This window comes from Stegastes partitus, unplaced genomic scaffold, assembly GCF_000690725.1.
Source record: "Stegastes partitus isolate 25-593 unplaced genomic scaffold, Stegastes_partitus-1.0.2 Scaffold1949, whole genome shotgun sequence".
Classification (NCBI taxonomy): domain Eukaryota; kingdom Metazoa; phylum Chordata; class Actinopteri; family Pomacentridae; genus Stegastes; species Stegastes partitus.
In genome coordinates, this window is record NW_007579680.1 from 46,055 (window position 1) to 69,312 (window position 23,258).

At 40.3% G+C, this 23,258-nt stretch overlaps 1 protein-coding gene across 8 annotated transcripts in view; it reads right to left on the reverse strand.

Annotated features, from left to right (window-relative positions):
- ppfia1 (PTPRF interacting protein alpha 1) overlaps window positions 1–23,258 on the reverse strand; it is a 51,153-nt gene that overhangs the window by 19,708 nt on the left and 8,187 nt on the right. For all 8 annotated transcript variants that reach the window (XM_008303172.1, XM_008303176.1, XM_008303169.1 and 5 more), the window contains exons 3-16: window positions 13,041–13,142; window positions 12,511–12,675; window positions 12,287–12,361; window positions 9,834–9,935; window positions 9,173–9,406; window positions 8,043–8,189; window positions 6,677–6,811; window positions 4,035–4,118; window positions 3,801–3,932; window positions 3,495–3,557; window positions 2,797–2,876; window positions 2,557–2,707; window positions 1,053–1,276; window positions 722–953 (exon numbers count right to left, since the gene is read on the reverse strand). In XM_008303172.1, the coding sequence (XP_008301394.1) occupies window positions 722–953; window positions 1,053–1,276; window positions 2,557–2,707; window positions 2,797–2,876; window positions 3,495–3,557; window positions 3,801–3,932; window positions 4,035–4,118; window positions 6,677–6,811; window positions 8,043–8,189; window positions 9,173–9,406; window positions 9,834–9,935; window positions 12,287–12,361; window positions 12,511–12,675; window positions 13,041–13,142 (1,926 nt within the window). The remainder of the gene's footprint in view (window positions 1–721; window positions 954–1,052; window positions 1,277–2,556; window positions 2,708–2,796; window positions 2,877–3,494; window positions 3,558–3,800; window positions 3,933–4,034; window positions 4,119–6,676; window positions 6,812–8,042; window positions 8,190–9,172; window positions 9,407–9,833; window positions 9,936–12,286; window positions 12,362–12,510; window positions 12,676–13,040; window positions 13,143–23,258) is intronic.

Consider the following 23,258-nt stretch of genomic DNA (forward strand, 5'->3'; position numbering starts at 1 on the left):
CAAAAACCGTCCAGAAACTGCTTGACGTTCAAAGGTTTACAGCAAATAATGTAATCCTTGCTACTCATAACATATTACAGCCTGAATTACATTTAGTTACAATTTGATTTTTAATCTTAGAAAGAAGATCTTTTAACACAACAAACTCCAATTATTTTCAGAGCAAAGTTGTGTGTTTACTTTAAAAAGCTTAATGTGTGTATTAGATGGCAAAAGAATCGGAACAGAGTGGCAGACTGCACCCACCCAGGGAAGGAACAAAGAGAGCTGAGGGGAGATCTGCAGGTACCTGGAAGTATGGTGCATAGCTATAGGCTTGAGGGGGGGGACTGAAGCCAGTTGCACCATATGGCATATGGTAAGTTACTGTCTGCTGGGAGAGGGAGCTCTGGATGATGTAGGGGTCATAGCAATATTGCTACAGGCAGGAGGGTAGTTGCATATACAAACAGTTACAAGCTGTCACACATGCAAATATTAGGTATTAATGTACAACATGAAGGAACAGCAACAATTTTAGCTGTATAGATAAAAAATTACTCTTAAGCCTGCACTAGAAGCCAAACACCAACTTAAAGCCATATCATATGAAATTATGTGTAATGTAATCAGAGAAAGCAATACTAGTGTTTTATACGGGATAACTGAATGAGCAGCTTTAAATATGCTACTCAGCACATGATATTGATCAGGAAACACAGGAAAGTAAAGGAAGTGTTACCAAGGTCATGACACCCATACGATCCAGTTCTCTGTTGGGGCTGCGGGGAATTCGTCTGGGGGTCGAGTGGCCAGACCCGGGTGGAGAGCTGCCCAGCGAGGAGCCGGCACACAGTGACGGAGGGATGGAGCTCATGGAGCGGAAACGACCTCCCAGGCTGTCACCGCTGCCCACCCGACCCTCGATCTCCTCTGCTCGGATTGCTGTGCTCTCCTTCTCCTCCTGGATCATTCTACAGGAGAAGAGGAAAGAGAAAAGGGTGGAATCAAATTAAAAAACTACTAGCTTGGCTTCTGTGGGTTTGCTGTGGAAGTGATGTTGCTGGTGGTACCTAATTTCATTGTTGATGGCATCCAGCTGCTCCTGCAGCATTAAGGCAAGGGTCTGTGCGTCAGCCTGGCCAGCAGGGGACAGCAGGTCCACCGAGCTGAAAATGGTCTCTCGATCCTCCTCCAGGTCTGAGGCGTCCATGTCGCTCTCAAAGGCCTGGGCCACATTTGCCAGCACATTAGCCTGCTGCATGCGCTCCCACTCCTGCTCATTCAAAGTCTGCACCTGGATTCATAAAAGCAGGTGAAGAAGGGAAATGGAAGAGAAGATAAAGATAGCAGAGGAAGCAGATTTTGAAGGCGGAAAAGGGATATTGCAGGGAGAAAATAATAAAAGACCAAGAAAGCAGGCAGTAGGCATATGAGAGAATAAGAGGTGACACAGGAACAAATGGTTAACTTGAGTATTTGTCACGAATGCATCACACAGACAGAAGTAACCAACACTGTTAACTCCAGCACACTGACTTACATGCCGCTGACGTCCACAATGGAAGCAAACAAAAAGAAGTAGAGAAGAAGAAAATCATCAGACAGAACTCAAACAGGCAAAGAAAAGAAAAAGCCACACAGTCACACATGTTACGAGGCAGACAACACAAAACCCACAAGAAGAACAGGGAAACTTGCAAATCTCATAGGATTCCTAGGTCTCATTTTTCACTGTGATTAGATAATGGTAGTGAGGAACTGTGCAACATAAATTGTCTATGTGGAAGTGCCAGGGTGACATGCACATGTTTACAAATGTTAGCCAGTGAGTTAGTTAAAGGATCAATCTTCCAGCTGCTGCATGCATTCTTAAACCTCTGAACCCCAAAACCTGCCGGCAGATTTAGACGCCGTGTTTTCATTAAAAAATAAAAATAAAATAAACAAACAACTTGCTAAAATTATACCACTTATCGTCAGAAACTGTAAACACAGAAAGAATCATCATTTTTAGACAGTCTTTAAACTTGTCATCTGTGACGTGTGATTAAATCAAGAAAATTGACTAAATCTAAACTGAAAATCCTGATATTTCCTTAAAACCCCCTTATTCTACAGGTTATTTGTCCAAAGCAAACAGTTGAAAAGAGATTCTCTAAAAAATTTTTTTTAAAAATGCACCCTTGAGGCCTCATTTTTTTTCCACTATTGGTAACACCTGGAGGCACATTTTTCTATTTCAGTTTTTTTCTTTTTTTCATAATTTCTAGCTTTATAGCTGTTATGTTTTACAGAAGACTTCTTCAAGTTCTCTATACTTTTAGTCGTAGTTGTGTCGTTCCCATAGAGATGCAGAATTTCAAATTGCAGTGACCACAATGAGTAGAAATGCCACAGGAGCAAAAAAACACTCCGAAAATGCTTGGAGTTCAGAGGGTTACGTGACTGATCTTCCAGCTGCTTGGTGCACTCATTATACATTATTTAAAAAGCTTAATATTTATTTTGTTTAGATTTTATACAACTCCTAGAAGTGTGCAGTCAAAAAAACAAGCCAACGGAAGATAAGCTCACCTTTGATGGCTCGTCGCGCAGCGCTGCCACTCGTCCCTTTTGAGGCCGTCTCAGTACGAGAGCACTGCCGTAATGGTCTGAGTTACTGTCCATCATTGAGGAAGCCGACACTGGGTACCTGAAATCTGGGGTGCTGCCCAGCTGAGACCGCCTGCAAAAACCACAGACACACCAATAAGAATAAATAAAAAAGAACTGTCAGAAGTTGAAACGGTGAATGCTGCCAGTTAACCAGCTTACCCGTGTAGTAAGGAGTTGCTCCTGCTCCTCCCCTGCTCATTCTCTGCCCTCATCGTCTCGATTTGGATGAGGAGCTGCTCCTGTAGGAGAGGACATATATAGATGTAACTGTTATGTGGTAAAAGAAACCAACTCTGGAGCAATAAACGAAAACAATAACAGTGCTAACTTGCGTAAGATAATAAAAAATACATATAAAGGCCCACTCCGACTCCATGCATCATTAGTCATGTGTAATCGCAAGAAAATTAAATACTACTGCAGCCAAAAAGACTGTTTCCACTAAATGCATGTGACGTCAGAACAGGACTCATCTTGTTAGCCTCTGAGAGATGAAATTAAGGCTGTAAAGAACAAACGCTTTCATTGTTGATTCATCTGGTGACTACAAACTGCTTGGAGTTTCGAGGGTTTCAACACATATTCTTTTCCCTTTAAAATTTAACACCCATGATTTCCGCAAACTGGCTTCTTATCGACAAAATATTTGTCAGCAGTAAGTTAAGACAAAATAAATATGAATATGTGGGGTCAATTCAAGTGGTACTCTTATTATTTTCAGTAAGAAACACCGGTCCTACTATGAGAAAAAAAAAAAAAGTCTGGAGTCCTGCTTGCAGTCACAACAGCCATTAGAAGCTCAAATACCCCCCAAAACACAGATAAAAGTGAGGAATCAGCTTTAAACCTTTTCATACCTTCTCATGGTGAGACTCCTCAATCAGTTTCTTGGTGTGCTCCAGTTCTCTGATCAGGGCATTCTGTACAGAGACAGGAATAACACTGACACACTGGCAAATAAACACTGACTGAGCTACATACCATGACATATGATGCTGCTGCTAACTGGTCATGGGATACACATACAAGAGAAGCAACAAATATTTGTGCAATTACGGTGTCCTCAGCTTGCCTGCTTTTCTGTAGGGCTGGACCCGAATGTTTAACTATTCAGACAGTTGTTTTCAAATGTTGTTATAAAGGCTAGAAACTCTGCTAATCACCTTATCCTCCAGAGCAGACATCCTCTCTTTGAGGTGCAGCTGGAGTCTCTCGTTGGACTCTGACAGCAGCTTATCCACAGTCTCAGACAGACGCTTGTTGTGCTCCTCATTCATCTTCTCTCGCTGCCGTGCCTGCAAAAATTGAAACATTTCAGTACAATTCACATGTTATGACAGTTGCTACCTCAGTAAAAAAAAGAAAAAGAGGTATAGAAGATTTTTCCTCTTACTCACCCTGAGCAGTTCCTGGTTCTTCTCCTCCAGCTGGGCCTCCAGCTGCCTCAACCTCTCCTCAACGTTGCCATGGCGTTCCTCTGCCTGAAAGTTGGGGGCAATGATAAAAAAACCATAATTGTTTCTTTATCAAGATATTCTTGGTTTGGTAGGTTCAATCCTCTTGGGGCTGACAGCATCTCTACAGCTAGGCCTTTAATCCTGGAGAAGGACCAAGCTAAGACAAGGCCTGAGGAAGCTTGGTTCTGTTTGAGGTTATGGGGGCAGAGCTCAAGTCCTTCAAAAGGATGGAGTCACAGACGTACACATTACGTGAACTTGCAGCTAAAAGCCAAACATCATGCACTAACTGCATAACAACAAAGTAGCAAAGCAGCATGACCCATAAACAAGTATGCCAAGCTCATACTACAGGAGTTTACAATCCTAACAGACTTTGGAATCAGGTTGTATCACAAAGAACTGACCAGTGAACAAACTGACATCATGATACGGAAATTACATTGTGATACTGAAGAAAAACTTTCGTTACAACAAATTGGCTTAAGAATAAAACACGCATCTGGTGTACATAGCAATGCTGATGCTTTTTCTGTTTAAATGTTGTTGGTTATGTCGACTAATCCTGGCAGCTCTTCTACATATCAAATATGTTTGATATTATCAAGCTGAACCAGATGAGTCTGCAAGCAGTTCTGCAAGTTTCAGACTGGCTCTGTAAAACCCTAACATCACTAAATAATGTGGGCTGAGCATCGGTTCAGGCCAAGATCCCAGACCAGCTTTCTGCTGTGATTGTCTGGAGGGTGAAACAGAGGTCAATAAACCTGAAACTCCTGTAGTCTGAGCCTGCCATGAAACAGAAACAGCAGCCAATGCTTCCCATGATGTGGTTCTACCACAGAGATTCTACCAACATATAAAGACTGCATGTATATCAATAATTGATTCAATATCCATCTGCAGTGAGGCACACAGAAAAATACAACTACTGTATATTAGCAGATATAAAAGCCAACAGGCTGGTAAACTTTTTTTCTGTACGGCAGCCTGTTCTCGATTTGTAGTATCTCCAAAGGGCAGGGTCTCCACCAGTCTTTGAGCAAATCAGTTGGCACTTCCTGTTTGTGTTAGATACTAAGAAGTAGAGTTTGTGTGTTTGAGGAGTGGTACCAGCATGAAGCACAGCTCACCAGCACATGAAGCACAGACACACAGGCGTACAGACAAAGACAGACCAAGGCCTTTTTTTTTTTTTTTAGGTTTGACTAAATATCATGGCACTTTGCTATTGAGTCTGGTACTGCACTTAACCAGGAATTTGTTTATTTTTAATTTTTCAAGCTTCTGGGATGCATAATTGTTTCTTTGTTACTTGTGCGGATGCAAACATAGCGAGTACTTTCTATTGGCTGGTTAAGTTCAGTAACAGGGCAGAACTGAATTTCTGAGTATCCAGGACCAGGAGGATGGGTTTGTGCAGAAAGCTGGTCTACCTTCTTCACAGTCTTAGTGCCTTTAGAGCCACACAGAACACACTAGGGGTTTGACATGGAGGTGGCACAGGCAGCATGAAGACCACACAAAAACAGCATGACAGAAACACAGAAAGAAATTAGAAAAAACAGAGAACAAGGGATACATTTAATCTGAGCTTCGGCACAATTAAATGTAGTGGCTGAAGGGAGCAACTGTAGATTAAACGATGGGAATATGAGTTTAGTGAGCTGAAGACAGAGCAGGGAGACAAACTGACAACATGTAGTGAAAGAATACAACGATGATGACGACATTGTGTTATAAGCACCTTCAAAAAAAAAAAAAACAACAACAGTAGAACAAATTTGTGTCCATGTCTTTGAGCTACATGGAGAAAATATTACAACAAATCAAACATTTCCTTCCATTTCTAAGCATGTTGGGTTATATGCAATTTATACCTTGCTTTCTTTTTGTTTGTTTTTTCAGTTGTGTTACCACAACATGTCTATGTCCTGCACAAAGTCAAATCAATATTCTTCTCTGGTTTTCCCCTCGGTTTTGTGTGCATTTGGACAAGTCTCTGTGTGTCATTTTGTGACTGAATATAACTAATTCAAATCAACAAATGTAACTACAATGAAACAAAAGAAAAACTATACATGAGTAACTGTGGAACAAACACAGGATTAAATATATGACAGGAGGCCATTACTTCCCCACAGTCTTTCAATCAAAAGACTGAGATAAGAATAGTGACAAAGCTTAAATATTAGATATGTAATGTCAGCCAGATCCAACACTAATAAGGTACTAAGGTGCCTGTCCAAGTTCTGCAGCAGCAAGTGTTGTCCAGACAAAAGCTCAAACTATAAATGGATAAAAAGAGAAGCCAAATTTCTAAAAATAGGTTCCTGTGGATATTTGGAGTAACATAAACAATGGCTTCCTCTGCAGCTTCTACAGTGAGTTCCTGGTTGCTACAATGTAAAGGAAGTTTTCTAATAATCCGGGGTACATTACGTGTACTGGCGGGTATGTTTAGTCTGAATACAGTTAGAAGCAGTGGGATTTTAGGTCAACATATTGATTAAGAGACTCCAATTCAACAATTTATAAAGGTGGGTTGAGCAGTACACAGGGCAGTGGTAAGGTGCTTATACCTTTGTGAGGGCAGCGACTCTCTGGGCGAGCTCAGCTTCCACCTCAGGGAGAGTCTCTGCCTTGCGAATCGTCTGCTGCAGCTTCTGCTCAGCCAGTTCCAGCTTCTCCTGCAGTTGTCGGTTTCTGTCTTCAGTCTACGGCAAACAAACCAAAAAGTCATTAGCAAACATGTTAAAGACGCATCTGTTCTACATCCTGGCCTCAGGGTTTGCTTTCAGCTTCACAAGGTGAAGAGAGTGGCAGGAAATAAGACTGTAGGCCGGGGAGAGAGCGAGGGAGACAAAGGGAGACAGGGTGAAGGGATGGGTATGGGTGGGGTGGGCAGGAAGTGAAGAAGAGAGCATTCAAAATGGTACAAAGACTGACGAAACCCACAAGAAAAGAGAAGAAAGACATCTCCATCTCCAGTGACTACATGTAAAGAAACAAGCCAGTGTCTTCAAGGCATCCCATTCAGGGCCTGCTGCGCTGGTCAGTGTGTGAATATAGCAAGAATTCATTAGCAGGAGTCTGAAAACTGCCAAAGAGAACTGCAGGCGATTCCTGCTGGCAGACAGCTCTGAGACTGAAACACCAAAACCAACACATGCTTCTAAGACAGATTATAGATGACAAATTACAGACGAACCGGTGCAGGCTTCAGTAGCTCGCACACCTAATTGGTGACCACACAGCAGGTGATTTTTTAAAAGTTTTAACCAAAGAGCAGGGTTTTTCCGATTCAGTATAAGCTTTTGGGGGTTGACTACACACGACAGTAAGCATGATTAGTCTGGTTACAGTAAAAACAATGAGTCTGTGGAACTTTACTTAACAGAAATGTATGCCTTTTTCTGTTGTTTCTGACTATTTGATATACAAAACACCTATTATGTTGAGTAAATGAAACCCCAATGAACAAAATTAGTTAAAATAAAATAATGAATAGTAATTTTCACTTGTAATTTTTCTCCTTTGGCTCTAGCTAAAACCTTTGAGAATGTCAAAAATTCCTCAATGCAGGAAAAACAGACAAGATCCCTCCTTGATTTATTGTCAATAACCCACTGAATCCCCCCCTCCAACCAAATTCTGTAGAAAAAAATCTGGGTTCCTTGATGCAACTGTGAAGCAACTAGTGACACAGCTGCAACCAACAGTCACATGAGAAAAATTCAGGGACTTTTTAGCTGTAATGGGCTGAACTGCAGGCAGTGTTTACACAGAGCAGATAGGTGACAGATTGGCAGCAAATTTCAAAATGTAGGTAGTAAAATATCTATAGTATGTAGATCCACCATGTTTTTCAGGAATCTGTGCCTCTTCCTGCTTTTTCTAACCAAAATGGCTCTATGCAGGAAAAATACTGAGTTGTATGGGACATACCTGTCTGAATAGAGACTCCTTATTGGCCACTTCATTCTCCAGCTTGTCGTTGAGGTCATGGACGGAGGTAGCCTCCCGCTGAGCTGCCAGGTAGCGCTTCTCTAAGGTGGTGATCCTCTCCTCCATATCTTCCTTCTGAGCCATTGACTAAACACACAAACATCTGCATCAGTATCCTCCCATCACTGTTTGCCTCTGACCCTTGACTCCTGTCTGCTGACTTGGCACAGAAATCAGCACGCTGGAAAAAATTTGCTTTGTTGACAGAATGCAACTCAAATAGATAGGAGGTGTTAATATTAGACCGTTTTCCACTGCAGGAACTTGTGGGTCATTTTAGGGCAGCCAAAACTTTTGTGTGTTCCAACGGCAGGAACCACCCTTCGAGAGGGGTGTTTTCAGGGGAGAAAAAGCACCTACTCCAGGGTAAGTACTTTTGAATGGCCCTAAAAAAAACTGCTTGACATTGGTTGGTTGGTTAGTTTGACTCTGAGAGGAAGACAAGCAATTTTTTTCTGCCCTCACATTGTCCTCCTCCAGAGCAGACTTCTCTCTAACAACACCGACACAGGAGAACATAACAAAACATCCACTGTCGTATTTCCTACATGCTTATAAAACTAGAATTGTGTCCAGAAACGACTATTTTTCGTGGTTTTGGTGCAATTGCATCCACAACTGTTGCACTGCAATGGAGACACAAAGGCCAAAGGGGTCAGTTTGGAGTCATTCCTGTAAATGTTTGTGCCACCTCACACCTGCCACAAGTTCCTGCAGTAAAAAGCTGCGTAATATATACAGCATTACGAGAATTCAAGCACTGTTGATGTTGACAATGCCAATAAAACTGCCCTGGCTAAAAATATTTAACACTGTTATGTGTAAAGAAAGCACTGCCAAGGAAATACACATAAAGATCGCGCGAGAGAGTTTACTAGCACATAGTTCAAGCCATCTTAAGTGACATCTACACTCACATTTTAAAACGCATAACTTCTGCTACTTTTTGGCCTGCCATCCACATATTTTTAAATATTTCCAAAACTGAACTAAAACACTAGTTTGGATCGTGATCATTTCAAAATTGAAACGTGTTAGTGTGGATTTCAAACAGACGCTGCCATCTGTACCTCTCTGAGGTCTCTCTGTAGCCGCGTGTTCATGTCTTCAGACTTAATGAGGTCCTTTCGGGCCGTGTCCAGGTCCTCCTCCAGCTCATTGATGCGCGACGCCATGGCAGCCATGCGCTCCTTCATCTGGCCCAAATCAGCCGTCTGACGGTCCACTACCTCCTGGAGCTCGCCAACTTTCCCAAATCCAAGGCCGGTCTCCTCCTCCTGACTGAGGGAACCATCCGACGACCGCTGTAGGGGCATTAACACATGTTGGGTTTTTTTTTTTCAAATACACACAAGATAAACAGAACAAATGCAGAACTCAATTAATTTCTTTTAAATATTAAAAAAAAGGTAAGATCAATAAGTATGCAAAAATGTCTACATTATTATTTGACCTAAAGTATAGGCTATAAATATTTCTGAAAATATCTTCAGAGACAATAATTCTAATAAGAGACTCATCTTACTTCTGCGCTTCATGAATTTCATATTACATATTAGAAAAAGACAATAAAATACAGTGTAAATATCCTGAGTTAATTAGATTCCTTAAGATTTAATTTCATTACCGTAACACATGCTCAACATTTGTCACTCACAAACAACTGCTGCCTTGCTGCCCGCTTGGTGTTCACAAACATGTCATTTAACATATGCTGTTGAGTAACCTCACCTTGCCATTAGTGCTTGGTGTGTTTTCAGAGTTGTGGTTGACCTCGCTGGTTCCATCTGCCAGCCCTCTCTTCTGACTGCTCTGCTCCCTGAGGTAAGCCAGCTAGAGAAAACACCAGTTTGTTAGCAGCCTGTTGAGTCATTCATTCAAAACAATTATCAGGTTAACCACTAAACCAAGAGTGCAAACCTACTTTTGCTTCCTTTTATCTTTTATGATGGTATTTTTTCCTCATTTCACTCAGGCAAAGTACTGCATGTGTGTGTGTGCGGCAGAGAGATACAAAGAAGCATAGCCAGAAGCCTAAAATAGGCCGAGTGGCTTGAGTCTTGAGTTCAACCCACAACTATTGTGGTTAGAGATTCACATGAATACATTCAATGTCAAATGGCCAATAGGTAATAAAACAACTGCAAAAAGCTGCCTTGCCTAAGGAGGTAAACTCCTTAATAAAACCAGAGAGTGGCAACTGGCTGATTTTGTGTATGTGTGTGGTCCCGGGCTGACTCCCAGGAACAAGAGATGACTGTAGCATGAAGCATAGAGGAAATCTAGGACACCTCCCTGACATCCTCTGGGCTCTTTAGTCAATCTTAATCCCATTCAACACACACAGGACTGAAGAATCTTCCTATCTTTGCATGCATGTGCACATAGGAGTCGTGAATGTCTTTATCCTAGAATATGTAAATAGAAACAGAAGAGCTTGAAAGGTTGTCATTTGACTTCAGCATTATCTCTCTATTCAGTTTGTATGACCACAGATAAATAAAAGGAGGACATCATTCAGTTACTACTGCATTTTAGGACTACAGTGTTCAGGTCAATTGGTTGGTCGATATGATCAAATACCATACAATAACATTTAAATTGGCTTTACAGTTGCTTACAACCATAATATAATGAATTTAAATAATTTATTAGACTACATTTGAACATCCTGGCTTTTTTGCAACTTTGAAATGGCCCGAACTGATGGAGAATGATAGATCTAAATTATTTAACATTTACTAAACATTTACTCAAAGTCAGCTCCAAACTAACAGACACAATGTCAAAGAAGTCATCAGTGTGGCTGCACTTGGTTCAAACTGATTGTCAAAAAGTCGTGTGTACACTTTGCTAACAACAGTTTGTATATCGCAGCTCAACAACCAACATGGCAGATCATCTAAAAGCAGCAGGCTAACTTTTCTGACATTTTCCTCAATAGTTCTTGTGCTGGAATCATCAGTTAGTTATACTAATGCACACTGGTCTGCTCTGAGTCTGTTGTTATTATTTCAGTATAAAATAACCAGCTTTAAATGGTTTATTACACTAGAAGTACTACTTTTTAATGCTGATAATAAAGCTAGCAGGTAGAGAGTATTCAGGGTACAGTGGACCATTTAGTTCGTCTACAAAAAAGGCATTGTCTGTTTTTTTCCTGCAACCAATCAATTGATTGAAGAGTAGGTACAATTTCAATACAACAAGACTTTCTTTGCTTCATTTCTCCCCTGCCATATTTCACTAGCATGGTCAGATACTTAAACCACCTTCACTTTGAATTTCTGCAATGCTCAGCACCATGAATAAACCTCCATTGCATCTGCAATGTAAGTATGAATTGACATATTAAGTATCAAAATCACCCAAATAACCACATTGTAAAGAACCTAAACATATGGACAGCTCCGTCCTACTGGGCAAGGCTTCCCAATAATAGCCCAAATGCTGCTCTCGTAGCAGCACGTCTGTGGTTAGACAAATTACAACAGCAGTGACATTCAGTGGTGAGAACCATCTGTTTACTGTATTTTTTTCTGTGGTTGAATTGGCAATGTTCAGCTGGGCGTTAAATTTAAGCCTAAACGTATCATTCACCAGGTGCACATATGTTAAACATGCAAAAGCTGAGAATTAGCCTCTCACGTTGGTCCAATAAACATTCCTACATCACATGAATGCAGCATTATGTTTCTTACAGACCTACAACTTGAAAAAACTGTATTGGTATTGTGCTGAAGACAGGATTTAATTAAAACCTGAACTTGGCAAGACTGCTTTTAATTACAATGCACCCAACTAGTAAACTTGTGATTGTTTCACGTTAAATGTATTTTGTTTTGATTTTAATTACTCACTTTAGAGTATCTACTCTATTTGCAAGTTTTAGTGTTTCTCCTTTTACTATGTTTTTAATTGACATTTTAATTATTTTATCTAGCAAATCTTCTTTTCTGAAGTGGAAACTTTAATGTCTTTATTCAATCAGCTGTATAATGCTACTCTTCTGTCAGCATATTCTTTTGTTGTTCATCTTTGTTGCTCCTTGCTATTGTAATTTGATTCAATGTCACTGAGAAAGAGGAACACTCTTTACATGACCTGTTAAATATAAACAAAGGCTGAACGAATGAATGAAAGTAAATATCTCTAGTTATTTTCCAGATATGCTGTTTGCTTACTTCTTTGTGCGAGATGGTGAGCTGTTCCTCCAACGCGCTGCATCGTTCCAAGGCAACGCGAAGTCGTTCCCTTACCTTGAAAACGTGAAACAAATATAAACACCATGGATCTTTGTTTTACACAAATTTTGTCGCCTTGCAATATCAAATATCTGTAATTTACATGTTATCATGTACACTTATGTGAACAACTGCAAAAAAACCCCCAAAAAACAAAACTGTACCTTCTCATCAAGGGCTTTGTGGTGTTCAAAAAGTGACTTAAGGGCTTTGAGGACCTCCACCTCACTTGAGACGCCTGCTGGAGACTGAGCCTGTCTCTTCACCACCGTCATCCTCAGACTGCGTTCATGGCGAGACACCAGGCACTCCAGGTGCTCCAGCAGAAGCTGCTCACACAACAGGCAGCGTTAACAAGTTAGAAACGTGTTGGCACAAACGCATTTATCATCATCAGTTCAGATCTAGATCAGCATTTTCTCTTTTAAGTAAACAAATGTGCAACTCCATTAGACAGAAATCAACACAACAGCTGTCAGCAATACGTTTTATTGCCTGTGGTTGAAATAGTTTGATGATTAAGCAGTTTGCCACGCCCATAAGCTGTGACAATGGTGTGGATTATGAGATAGAAACTGATTAGTCAACCAGTGTTATGACAACCATCTCTACTCATAACAGAAACATGCAGACTATCCAAACTTTCCTCATCAATGGTTGTGTGGTTGTGTGTGCAGCAGCACATTCTACTAACCCGTGTGTTGTTTCTCTCGGCCTTCAGCTCTGCAATCTCCTCCTCTTTCTCAAGAAGCTGCTCCCGGCACACGTTCACCTCCTTTGTTAGTGCAGCAAACTCCTAGAATAGAAAAAGACAAATTTGGTAACGTAACCACTACTTACTAAGCTGTTTTTATGTTAGGGCACAGCAGTGCATGAGAAAAAACATGGTGGTAGCGGGAAGATTTTACATCCGAGGCCAAACACAAATTCTAAATCCACAGCAGCAATGTCATGCCTGTTCCTAGAAGTAAATGCATGTCATTAAACTGTAAATGCTCGACCAGTCAGGCCATCATCTTGAATATCACCTGGATTCAAAAAAGAATTAAAAGGCAGTCAGATCAACATGTCTCCTTCTGTCTCTGAATGGTTCACAATACAGACCAACACTCTGAACCACAATCAATATCTGTACGTTTTCTGCGCCTGTTGCATTTTTAACTGAGTGAAGACGAGAGGCTTCTCTGGGCACAGCCTCACTTTCTGCTTGTTGGTGGAGTCTATAACTTACCAATGTTCCCTAAATGTCACAAGAGCAAGCTACGGTAGTCATTAGCTAAGAGGCTGTGCACAGAGAAGCCTCTAGTCTTCACTCATTTACTGCAGTACAGCAGCTCAGACAGACATGTGACCAAAAATTACTCGATGAGCCGACCACTTTAAACATCAACACTGCAGGAGATCATGTTCACTTAATTGTGGGAAGCCTTAACGCTGAAGTTGATGCTTCTCCTCATCAACATATTTGCTCACTACTCATGTAAAGATATCAATAAAATTAGCTCCTGCTTCACTACACTCTGAGTTTGACAAGATCACACAGAAAAACTATGACAAGTAACAGCAAACATTTCTGTTTCTCCCTGCTGACAAGGGCACGGTCATGTTTACATCAGAAACAATGGATTCGGACACCACAGCCGCTCGCTGTCTCATAAATACTATGACCTCTCTGCACTGTTTTGACGGTTTTCCAGGAGAGCTGATCTGTAATAATACAGACTTGTTGGTTATGATAACATTCCTCAGAGTTTCTTAAGAAGGAACAAGGTCTGCTGTTAAAGAGAAGGAAGAGACAGTGAAACACCATCAGATCATTCGGTCAAACACCTATTTGCCTATGACAGACAGCAGAATACATGATACTGCCACTTTGTGTACCCTCCATTACTCTCACATCTTTCTCAGGTTCTTTTCAAACAAATGCAGTTATGCATACACACACACTCACGGATGCACACACTGCTTTTAGGGATTATATGCATGGTTGGACCCCTAAAGAATGTGCCATCCTGATTTTTTGCCCTGTAGCACAAGCACCGTGAGTGGTGAGGCCTTCTTGCTATGTTTCCGAGGGTAGGAGGGTGGGGGGCGGGGGAACAGAGGGCTGCTGGAACTGATCGTTCTTTTCAGGCCCTACCACAACTATTCTCCCTTCCCTCTACTCCAGCCTCTGAGCTTTTCCAGCGCTTGGCACAGATTCTGCTCGACTAAAGGAGTCAGAGGGAGTTCGCTATTGGCTACAGTCAAGGCCTCCACTCTGTGTTAGCCAATGAGGGGAGTAGGAGGCAGGCCCAGGGGTAATTACAGAGTGGCTTACTTCCTACATTCCAGAGCAGGCGCTGAGGTTCAGTTATACAGCAACCTTGAGATTTCTCTGTGTCTCTGCCATTTATGACCCTGCTCTTCTCCCTTATCAATCTTTAATTTATCATACTGGGTATAAACCAATGGCAGCTTGGGCTTAACTTTTACACTTGCATGGTGGAAATGTGTCAAATGAGCCATAAGGAAGCGCTTATCAAATCTATCAAATCATGACACAGTACACTGCCAAAAAAAAGTACATCATCTTAAAATCCAACTCGGTTTCGATCATCAAAACCAATCCACAGATACTCCCACCCTCCACCTAATATGCACATGCCCACCTACTTCATAAACATATAAATTAGGAAGTCCTTTTAAAGGCGATTAGTCAGCATAATGTTGACACTGAAACATCAATATTTTATCTTTTAAATAAAATTAAATCTGCAAAATACCCCCATTTATCAGTCTGAAACTGTAAAAACAGGAGGGATCATCAGATTTCCAACTCTCCAACAGTCTTCAATCTAATCCTGTACGACATGAAGCTTTCATTGGGGAAATTAACCAAATGTAAGTTAAAAAAAAAGAAAAAGCATTTGCACCAGATTCTAAAAAAAAAAACAACAAAAAAAACTAACTAAAAGTCTACACTCTAAAGCACAACCCACAAGCAATGAGTGACTCAGCTGTGACCAACAGTCACGTGATAAAAAAAAAAATTCAGAGACTTTTAATTTCAACTCTGGGTTGTGTTTACACAGAGCAGAGAGAAGACAAGAATGAAAACAAATTAAGCTGGCACTTCCATAATAACAGATTACATACACATCATACATACACAAGGCTGGAATAATTACACACCTGTAATCATGTCAACTTTGCGTGTGTAGGATGTGTATATAATCTGTAATTATGGAAGTGGCAGCTTAATTTTCAGTGTTATGAAAAAGAAGCAAGGGCTGCTTAGTGCGCTGATCTAAATGAATAATTTTCCTTCAAAACAACATTTTTTTGAACTTATAAGTATATTTACCACTGGTAAAGCACCAAAGGAAATAAATAGCTCTACCTACTACTGAACACAGAGCAGTTTTTTGTGGCTCAGAAATAAGCACTACCTTCAGTATATCATTTCTGTAGATCATTTTCAGAAGAGCATAGACACTGAGCTGCAAATATCTCTGTTCACTTGCTCAATACATAGAACAGTTTAATCTCCAAATATACGATGTGTGTCTCAAATTCAAATATGCAGAGAATACATGATCATAAGCTTGCACGCATGCACATGCAGCCATGGGCATTCGGGGCTGATCCCGGGGTAAACTGGTGCACGGCTCAGTTAGTGCAGATGAGTGACATGCTGGTTAGATGTGGACTGAGCTGCTCTGTAAGCCTCAGAACAGGGGAGGGGATTAAGGGGGGTACACGAATATGTGTGCCAACCTATTAAAGGAACAGCGTACCAAAACACGAAGGAACACACAAAGGCTTTTCAGGGATAACTGTACTCTGTGTCGCACTCCGTACTCCACCACCTTTGTGGCACTGAGACTGAGACTAATTTCCCTATTATAATTCAATTAAGGGTGGATTGGAGAGAGTGAAAAAACACAGGAATGGCACACATGAATAACGTTCCCACAGAGATATTAAAATTCCAGTCTCTTAGTTTTAAAATATTAGCTATTTAATCTGAATTGTCTCTTATTTAGAAAAAACATGTCAGCTGCCCAAGAGAAAGCCTGAGGATCATGTACACAAGGCAATTTAAGGATAATGATATAACACCTTCAGTATAACATGCTAACTAAGTATCTTTGGCAAAATGGAGTGTAACATAATATTAGGGCTGTGGTGTCCAGATAAACTGGTGACTGGTTGGCCAATATGTTCATCTGACCAAATTCTCATTGGTCAGACAATAATCTGGTCCAGAAATAATCCATTATTATGGGGGGCAGGAGGAACAGACCACCTGTGAACATACTTGCATTTTCACAACTTTTAACTGGCCCAACCAAAGGAAGACTGTGTGTCTTACTTATTTAACGTTGATTAAACTTATACATGGAGTATGATCCAAATTAACCAAAACCATTTCAAAGAAGTCACTGGTGAGGCTGCATTGTTCAAAGAGATGGCAGAAAGTCAAGTGTAAACTTTTTAAATAGCATTTTGTACATCATAGCTCAACAACCAACATGGCAGGACATCTAAAACAGCAGCTAACCTGTGTTATATTCCTCAATCGTCCTTGTGCTGGGATTAGTAGTTGATGAAGCCGTTTCAAAAATCATATGTATATGGGCAGGTGTGTGCTGGTCTGCTCCGAGTCTGTTGTTAATATTTTAGCATAAAATAACCAGTCCTAAATAATATAATATGCTGAACACATTAACTTTTTATATTTATTTACAATGAATTTAGCGCAGTGTGTCCCATTTAGTTCATCTGCAGATGACGTGCAGATTTATTTTTTTCCTCAGGAGTAATCAGTTGGTAGATTGACAACTGTGTCAAAACCTAAAACTTGGTACCTGCACCAACGAATGGCACAAAAATCTAACTCATATCTCGCATTCACTGCGGCTACAGCAACATTGTTGAAGAGGAGAATAGTGAGAGCTCACTGTTATGTCAATATTACGGTCAAGAATGTAAAACAAACTACAAATTACAGAATGCTTGATACGCCATTTTGTGTGCATGTTACAATACATCGTGTTCTGTAGGCTGAACATTTCCACATCATAGCAATCACGTAAAACGGAAACTTTTCTAAACAACACATGGACAGTCTATTTAATTAAAACCTGTGTAACACTAACTGACTGACCGTTTTGTTTCAAAGTACACTCTGAAAACTTGGCAGCATATCACAGAACGGCAACTGTTGAATAGGCTTTGGAATAAGCTCTTTTTCTGTCTAACACCGTACTACCGACAGACTGCGCTGCATGTGGAACTGAGATCGGAACCAATGGGCCTGCCTCCTACATAATGACTTTAGCCATTCTTAAAAGCTTATAGCGTGTGCTGAAATCTGACACTGTGCAGAGGGCATCTGTTCTCCTGGAGGAGGACTCACCGTCAAAAACTAATTAGACACCACAATAGCTCTTATTCAGAGCTGCTTAGCCTGCTGCCCAAAAGCACACCGGAAGAGAGATAAAGTCAATCTAAAGAAGCTGAACGAATGCTAATTTTCACCACTTCTTTTCTGTGATATTAAAGGCCAGATCATAACTGAACTCAAAAACTCTTTTATCATAATCCTGAGTTCATAACGTGTCTTATTTCAAGTTTTTATCAGAAAAGACCTTTTCCTGTGCATACATTAGCATTAGACTGTTTTGTTTATATGTTCTATGTTCTCCCAGCTTACTTTACTTCACTTTAAAAAAGAGCAAAGTGAAAAGATTTAAGGTTATTTCAATTTCTTCTTATCCACAATTTTGCATATCTGAGATTGGAAAACTAGCTGTTAATCATTAAACTACATGTAAGTGGATCAATCTGCAGAAGTTTCTTTTAATAAACTTATATCGCTTTTATAGACAAGTGTGAATACATGTGTTTTCTATGAACTGATGTCCTTTATTTCCTTGGTCTATTTGTTGCATAAAGTGTTGATTTACACAGGATGTTTTGTGTGATTTTACAGTGTTATATACTGTAATCAGGACATCCCTATAAAATAGAGCTTGCTGACCCCCGTTTTTAGACAAAGATTAAATAAATAATAAATATGTCAGAGGTGATGTTTCATTAAACTTAACAAAAAACAGCATCACCAGAAGCTGGTTGGTAGCAGTAAATACCCTATACCTCTATATAGGAGATTGAGATATGGGGTTGCTCAATTAAATCCTTCACAAAACTGGTTCTCGGATTATTCAGTGAGCAAACCTAAGTGTCAGCAGGTTTTATAGGGCTAACCTTAATAAGAGTAACACGTCATTAAATACAATAGAGTTTCTGTAACTCCTCAATGTTTCCACCTACTGTATCTTGAACACGAGCCAACTGAATTTATGAGCCCCCACAAACCTGTTCTTTCAAAATTTCATTTCCTAATGCTGCGCTGCAGTCATTTTAAGGCTTTTACTGTGACGTAGTTACAGCATTAGTCACTTAATTTAGTCTTACGTCAGTTCTACACAAAGATCTGAACACTTTTCTGCACTTGCTGCGAGTGGCTCTATAAACAACTATATATTTTTTTAAGGGAAGAACTTCAAAACAAGCTGTTGCCACAGTGAGCTGATGGGATGCAGAAGCGCTGCGGTTTGGACAACCACTATAACAAGACACATGTGTAGCAGGTGTGGATACGAGATGCTGCAGTGGCTCCAAGTACAGCCTTTAGAATTTAAAACGCACATTTCGTAAATGATCCTACAGCCATGTGAAAAAATAAGTGAAAATCATGGACATTTTCAACTTATTTTAACAAGCAAACCTTCAGAGTACATTATCTTAGACACTGCTTCAGTATTTGCATTGAAAACGGATCAACCACATGGAAAAAGTACATACATTTAACATGCCTTCCAATCCACAAGATCAGGGCTTCCAGATTAGGTGTCAATGATTAGAACCTCCTGAGAAAGTGACATGTGGGGTGTCATCATTCTCATGTCAAGATCTAAAAGGGTTTCTAAGTTCTTCAGAAAAAAACATTTGGGGACATCTCTGAGTTAAGGGTTCCCAAAATTATATAAAATAAATTATCTGCAAGTGGTAGGCAGAGATGCAAAAAGCTCCAAAGAGTCCCCAAAACCCCAAAATTTCATCACAGGATCCGCTGGTAACTCTGCAACTGCTGGTGTAAAACAAATAAAGGTCAAATAAATAAATAAACTGGACGTGTCTACAATCAGAAGGAGACTGCACAAATTTAATATGGTGTCACAGGAAAAAGCTGTCTAAACTGAACATAAGAGCCAAACTATTTTTCCAGTGAACATACAGGCAATGAGCAAGCTGTCTGAATACACTTAAGTCTGGAGAAATGAATCAAAGATGCCTCAGTAACAGCAGATACGTTTGCTGCAAACCAAAGGCAGCTTTTCAGGAGAAGAACAATAAATCAGCTGTGAAGTATGGTGGTGAAAATATTATGGTTTGGGGTTGCTACGCTGCTTCAGGGACTGGACAGCTTGCAGTCATTGATTTAACTAGGAATTCTGCTTCACGTCAAAGGGTGTTTGAAGTAATCTGAAGCCATTTGTGGTAAATCCAACAAGGGATGGCTAACAAAGAAGAAATGGAGGGTTGTGGAATGGCTTACTCAAAGTCCAAAATTTTAATGCCGTGAAATGTTGTGAGCGTTTTCAAAACAGGCAGTACATGCAACAAAAACCTTAAATATCCTGCAACTGGAGAAAATTTTCAGCAAGCTGATGTCAGCAGCTAACGGACAATTATGCAAAGCAGTGAGAAGTTACTTCTGCTGAGAAGAGAAACTCTAGCTTCTGAGGACAAAGCTATGCTTTCGTTTTTCCAAAGAGTAATATTACATCCATTGATTTTTCTTTTTCTGAATAAATAACAAACAAAAGAAATATCATCTTTATCTGTAAGCATGCTATCAAAGAGAATCACTTTTTGTTTTTTTCTTTTGTCAAAATATGTCAAAAAAGTCAATCATTTTTTAAACATTACTGTCGAGGCATCAAGGGGTGACAGAATCAGCTGAAAATGCAATAAGCTGCAGATATTGCAAGTGTTTTCTTAAACAAATCAGCAAATAACAAAATGCATTGCTCCAGGCAGCTGGCCTCCCAAAAAGAAAGGAAGAGAGCTTGAACAGACTTAAGGAACACTGGATACTTGGTAAAGCTTCTAAGAAGATGACAGTGGAAAGCAATTGGCCTTTGGATCAAACTAAACAAAGCATCATGGCCTTCACTCCTCTGTCTTGTGTCCGCTTCCTTTTAAGCTACTAATTCAGCTCACATTTGGCAAAAAGCAACACTTGCACTCCGTCACTTTCATGTCACTGTGTGGAACAAGTCAGCCTTTGTCCCTCTGTCTTACTGCTGTGCACTCTCAATTCATGCCATTGTGCCACCGACCAGAATACAGAATTTGGTCACTGCGGTCAATTGGTCCCTTGAGGATAAGAAGCAAAACATCACCAATAACAAACTGCCAAATGATACATACAGTTTCATTTTGCTATTACGTAACAGCAATGTGGAATTCTGACTTTTGCTGCATAAATGAAAGTCACTTTTTTTCTGCCCATCTCATCAGAAAAATCAATACTGTAACACTGAGACTGCCATCTCTCTTTCTTCCTCTTTCGCTTCTCACTGGATGTAACCATTTCTCATCTTGCACAACAGTTTAAGCCAGACGGAAACACAACATTTCTAGCTGTACGAGTTCAACGCGTATGCAACGTTGAAGGTTCAACTTCCTATCTTGAGTTTCAGGATGTCAGATGAAAAAATGCAAACAAAGCAACCAACACAGGCTAGCACACAATCCAATCCTCCCTAAAACTGAGGGAGTTCACAGCTATCTACATACATTTAGTGGCTACTTATGTCTGCATTAAATGTCTATGTGAACAAGCGTTACTTAGATATCCTAAAAAACAGTCTACATCCATCCAAAACCAACAACAGACAGCAACACTGCGAATGCTTTGGCGTGTTTCTCCTGTTTCAGAATTTAGATCGTCAGTATGTACTAGCACAATGTGCATTGGCCTGTGACAGTGGAGTTCATTCCCCTACTGTGGGACTAGAACAGAGAAAAGCCTTGACCGAGATGAGCAGCCACAGAGTGACAGGGAGGCCGGGTGACCTAATACTCAAACCAGCCTCCGTGGATTGGATTTCATCGCCTCACCGCTACCTGGAGTAAGAGCCACTTGCGGTTTTCAAAGCAGTGCTGTTTATAGTCGCAATGTCCGGTAAGACTTTTTTTTTAGCACTAAACATTGACCTTTTTAAACAGGACATGATATCCCTTGTTCACAGCGTCTGGCTCACAGTGAGACGCAGAACTGATACATGCAGCATGTATCAGAGCTGGCAGCAGTACAAAAATACTGTACACAAAGACAAAAACGGTGCAGCCACTAAGACACGATGTCTCATTAGATTAAACCCCTTTCAGACATGCCCATCTGATGGCATCTGAACATGTAGACTTCATGTCTGAATGAACACCCTGCTCAGTTTTGCATAAAAGTCATGACAGCAATCTTACTAGGTTGGGCCTTGTATCATTTCCCTATCACTTTCAGGCAGTAGTATTCAAAGTTGTGTAAAATGATTACAAGACTTTTCCACATTTCTGTACCAACACTGGTGCAAATAACATCCTACAATGCATCTCCACAATTACAAGTTCTATGACTATATGAAATATCTGTTCTGTAATGAAGACAGAGTCTGTACGTGCTTAGATGAATGACTCTTACTAATAATGACTGTAATGCAGGTTCTGGCAAAGCCTTAACAGGAGCTGAAGTTAAGTTTGCTGCCTCCAGTCTTTCCTCTGAGTTTCTTCATATCTGCAGCATTAGACAGCAGCAGAATTCATATAAGCGTGTTGCATGCACCTAATCACATGGGCCAACAGGAGTAACTTCTTTAACTACTTACAATTATAAACATGGAAACAGGATCAATCAGGCTCTAACAGCAAGTCACACCGTGTACTTTCCTTCACCTCAGACAGGTGAGCGGTCACAACCCGAGTCACACTTCATCACCTGGAGCTAAGTCATTTGTTATGTAGTGGATTTAGATTTCTCCCTTTGTTATTTACTGCACTTTTATGCATTATACATCACTTAATTGAAAATTCCAACGTGTGCACCACAAATATTGCTTGTGTGTACCGTAGCTCAGTCCATCACTGTGTTGGGTGTGTCTGAATGAAGCCTTGAGGACAAGTGACCTGTGTCTGAATGACAGAATGACGTCACGTTAACAGACTGATGAGGCAGCAATGTCACGTATCTGATGTCTGAAAAGGGCCTTAGAGATCAAGCATTACAAGTAACCAATAATATCAGTTAAGGAAAGAGATACGAGTTGAACCGTTTCGTCCCTTGTGTCTGAATTCCATTTGCATTTAATTCATCAACAGCATAACTAAATACTGCTGGTATAATTGCATCTAAAAGGCAACAGCCATCCCCACACAAAGCTAACATAAAATTCTAAAAACATCAACTGCAGAAAAGTTACTGACGTGACAATGTCCACCACAAATGTCATTTAAATAGGGCTGAACAATCAATACAGTTTAAATGAAAACTGAGATTTGAAACAATACAACAAAATAAAAACTCTGCAGTTCAGGACAGACACAGACAGCACATCTGACCAACAGTTCAAACTGTTGTGTCAATAGTTTTACAAATCCATGCTGTGCTCCTTGCGAAACAAGTCACGCTTTCGATGGTATCTTGAACGGTAATGTTCCATCACATGTTTTAAATCTATTACACATTAAATGCTGTGCTGAAGCGTGACTTAGAAAAGTATATGAGAAAATCAAATTACTGAATTTAACTACTTAATTTAATTACTTGACTAGCACAAAATCAAATGAGATTTTGGTATGT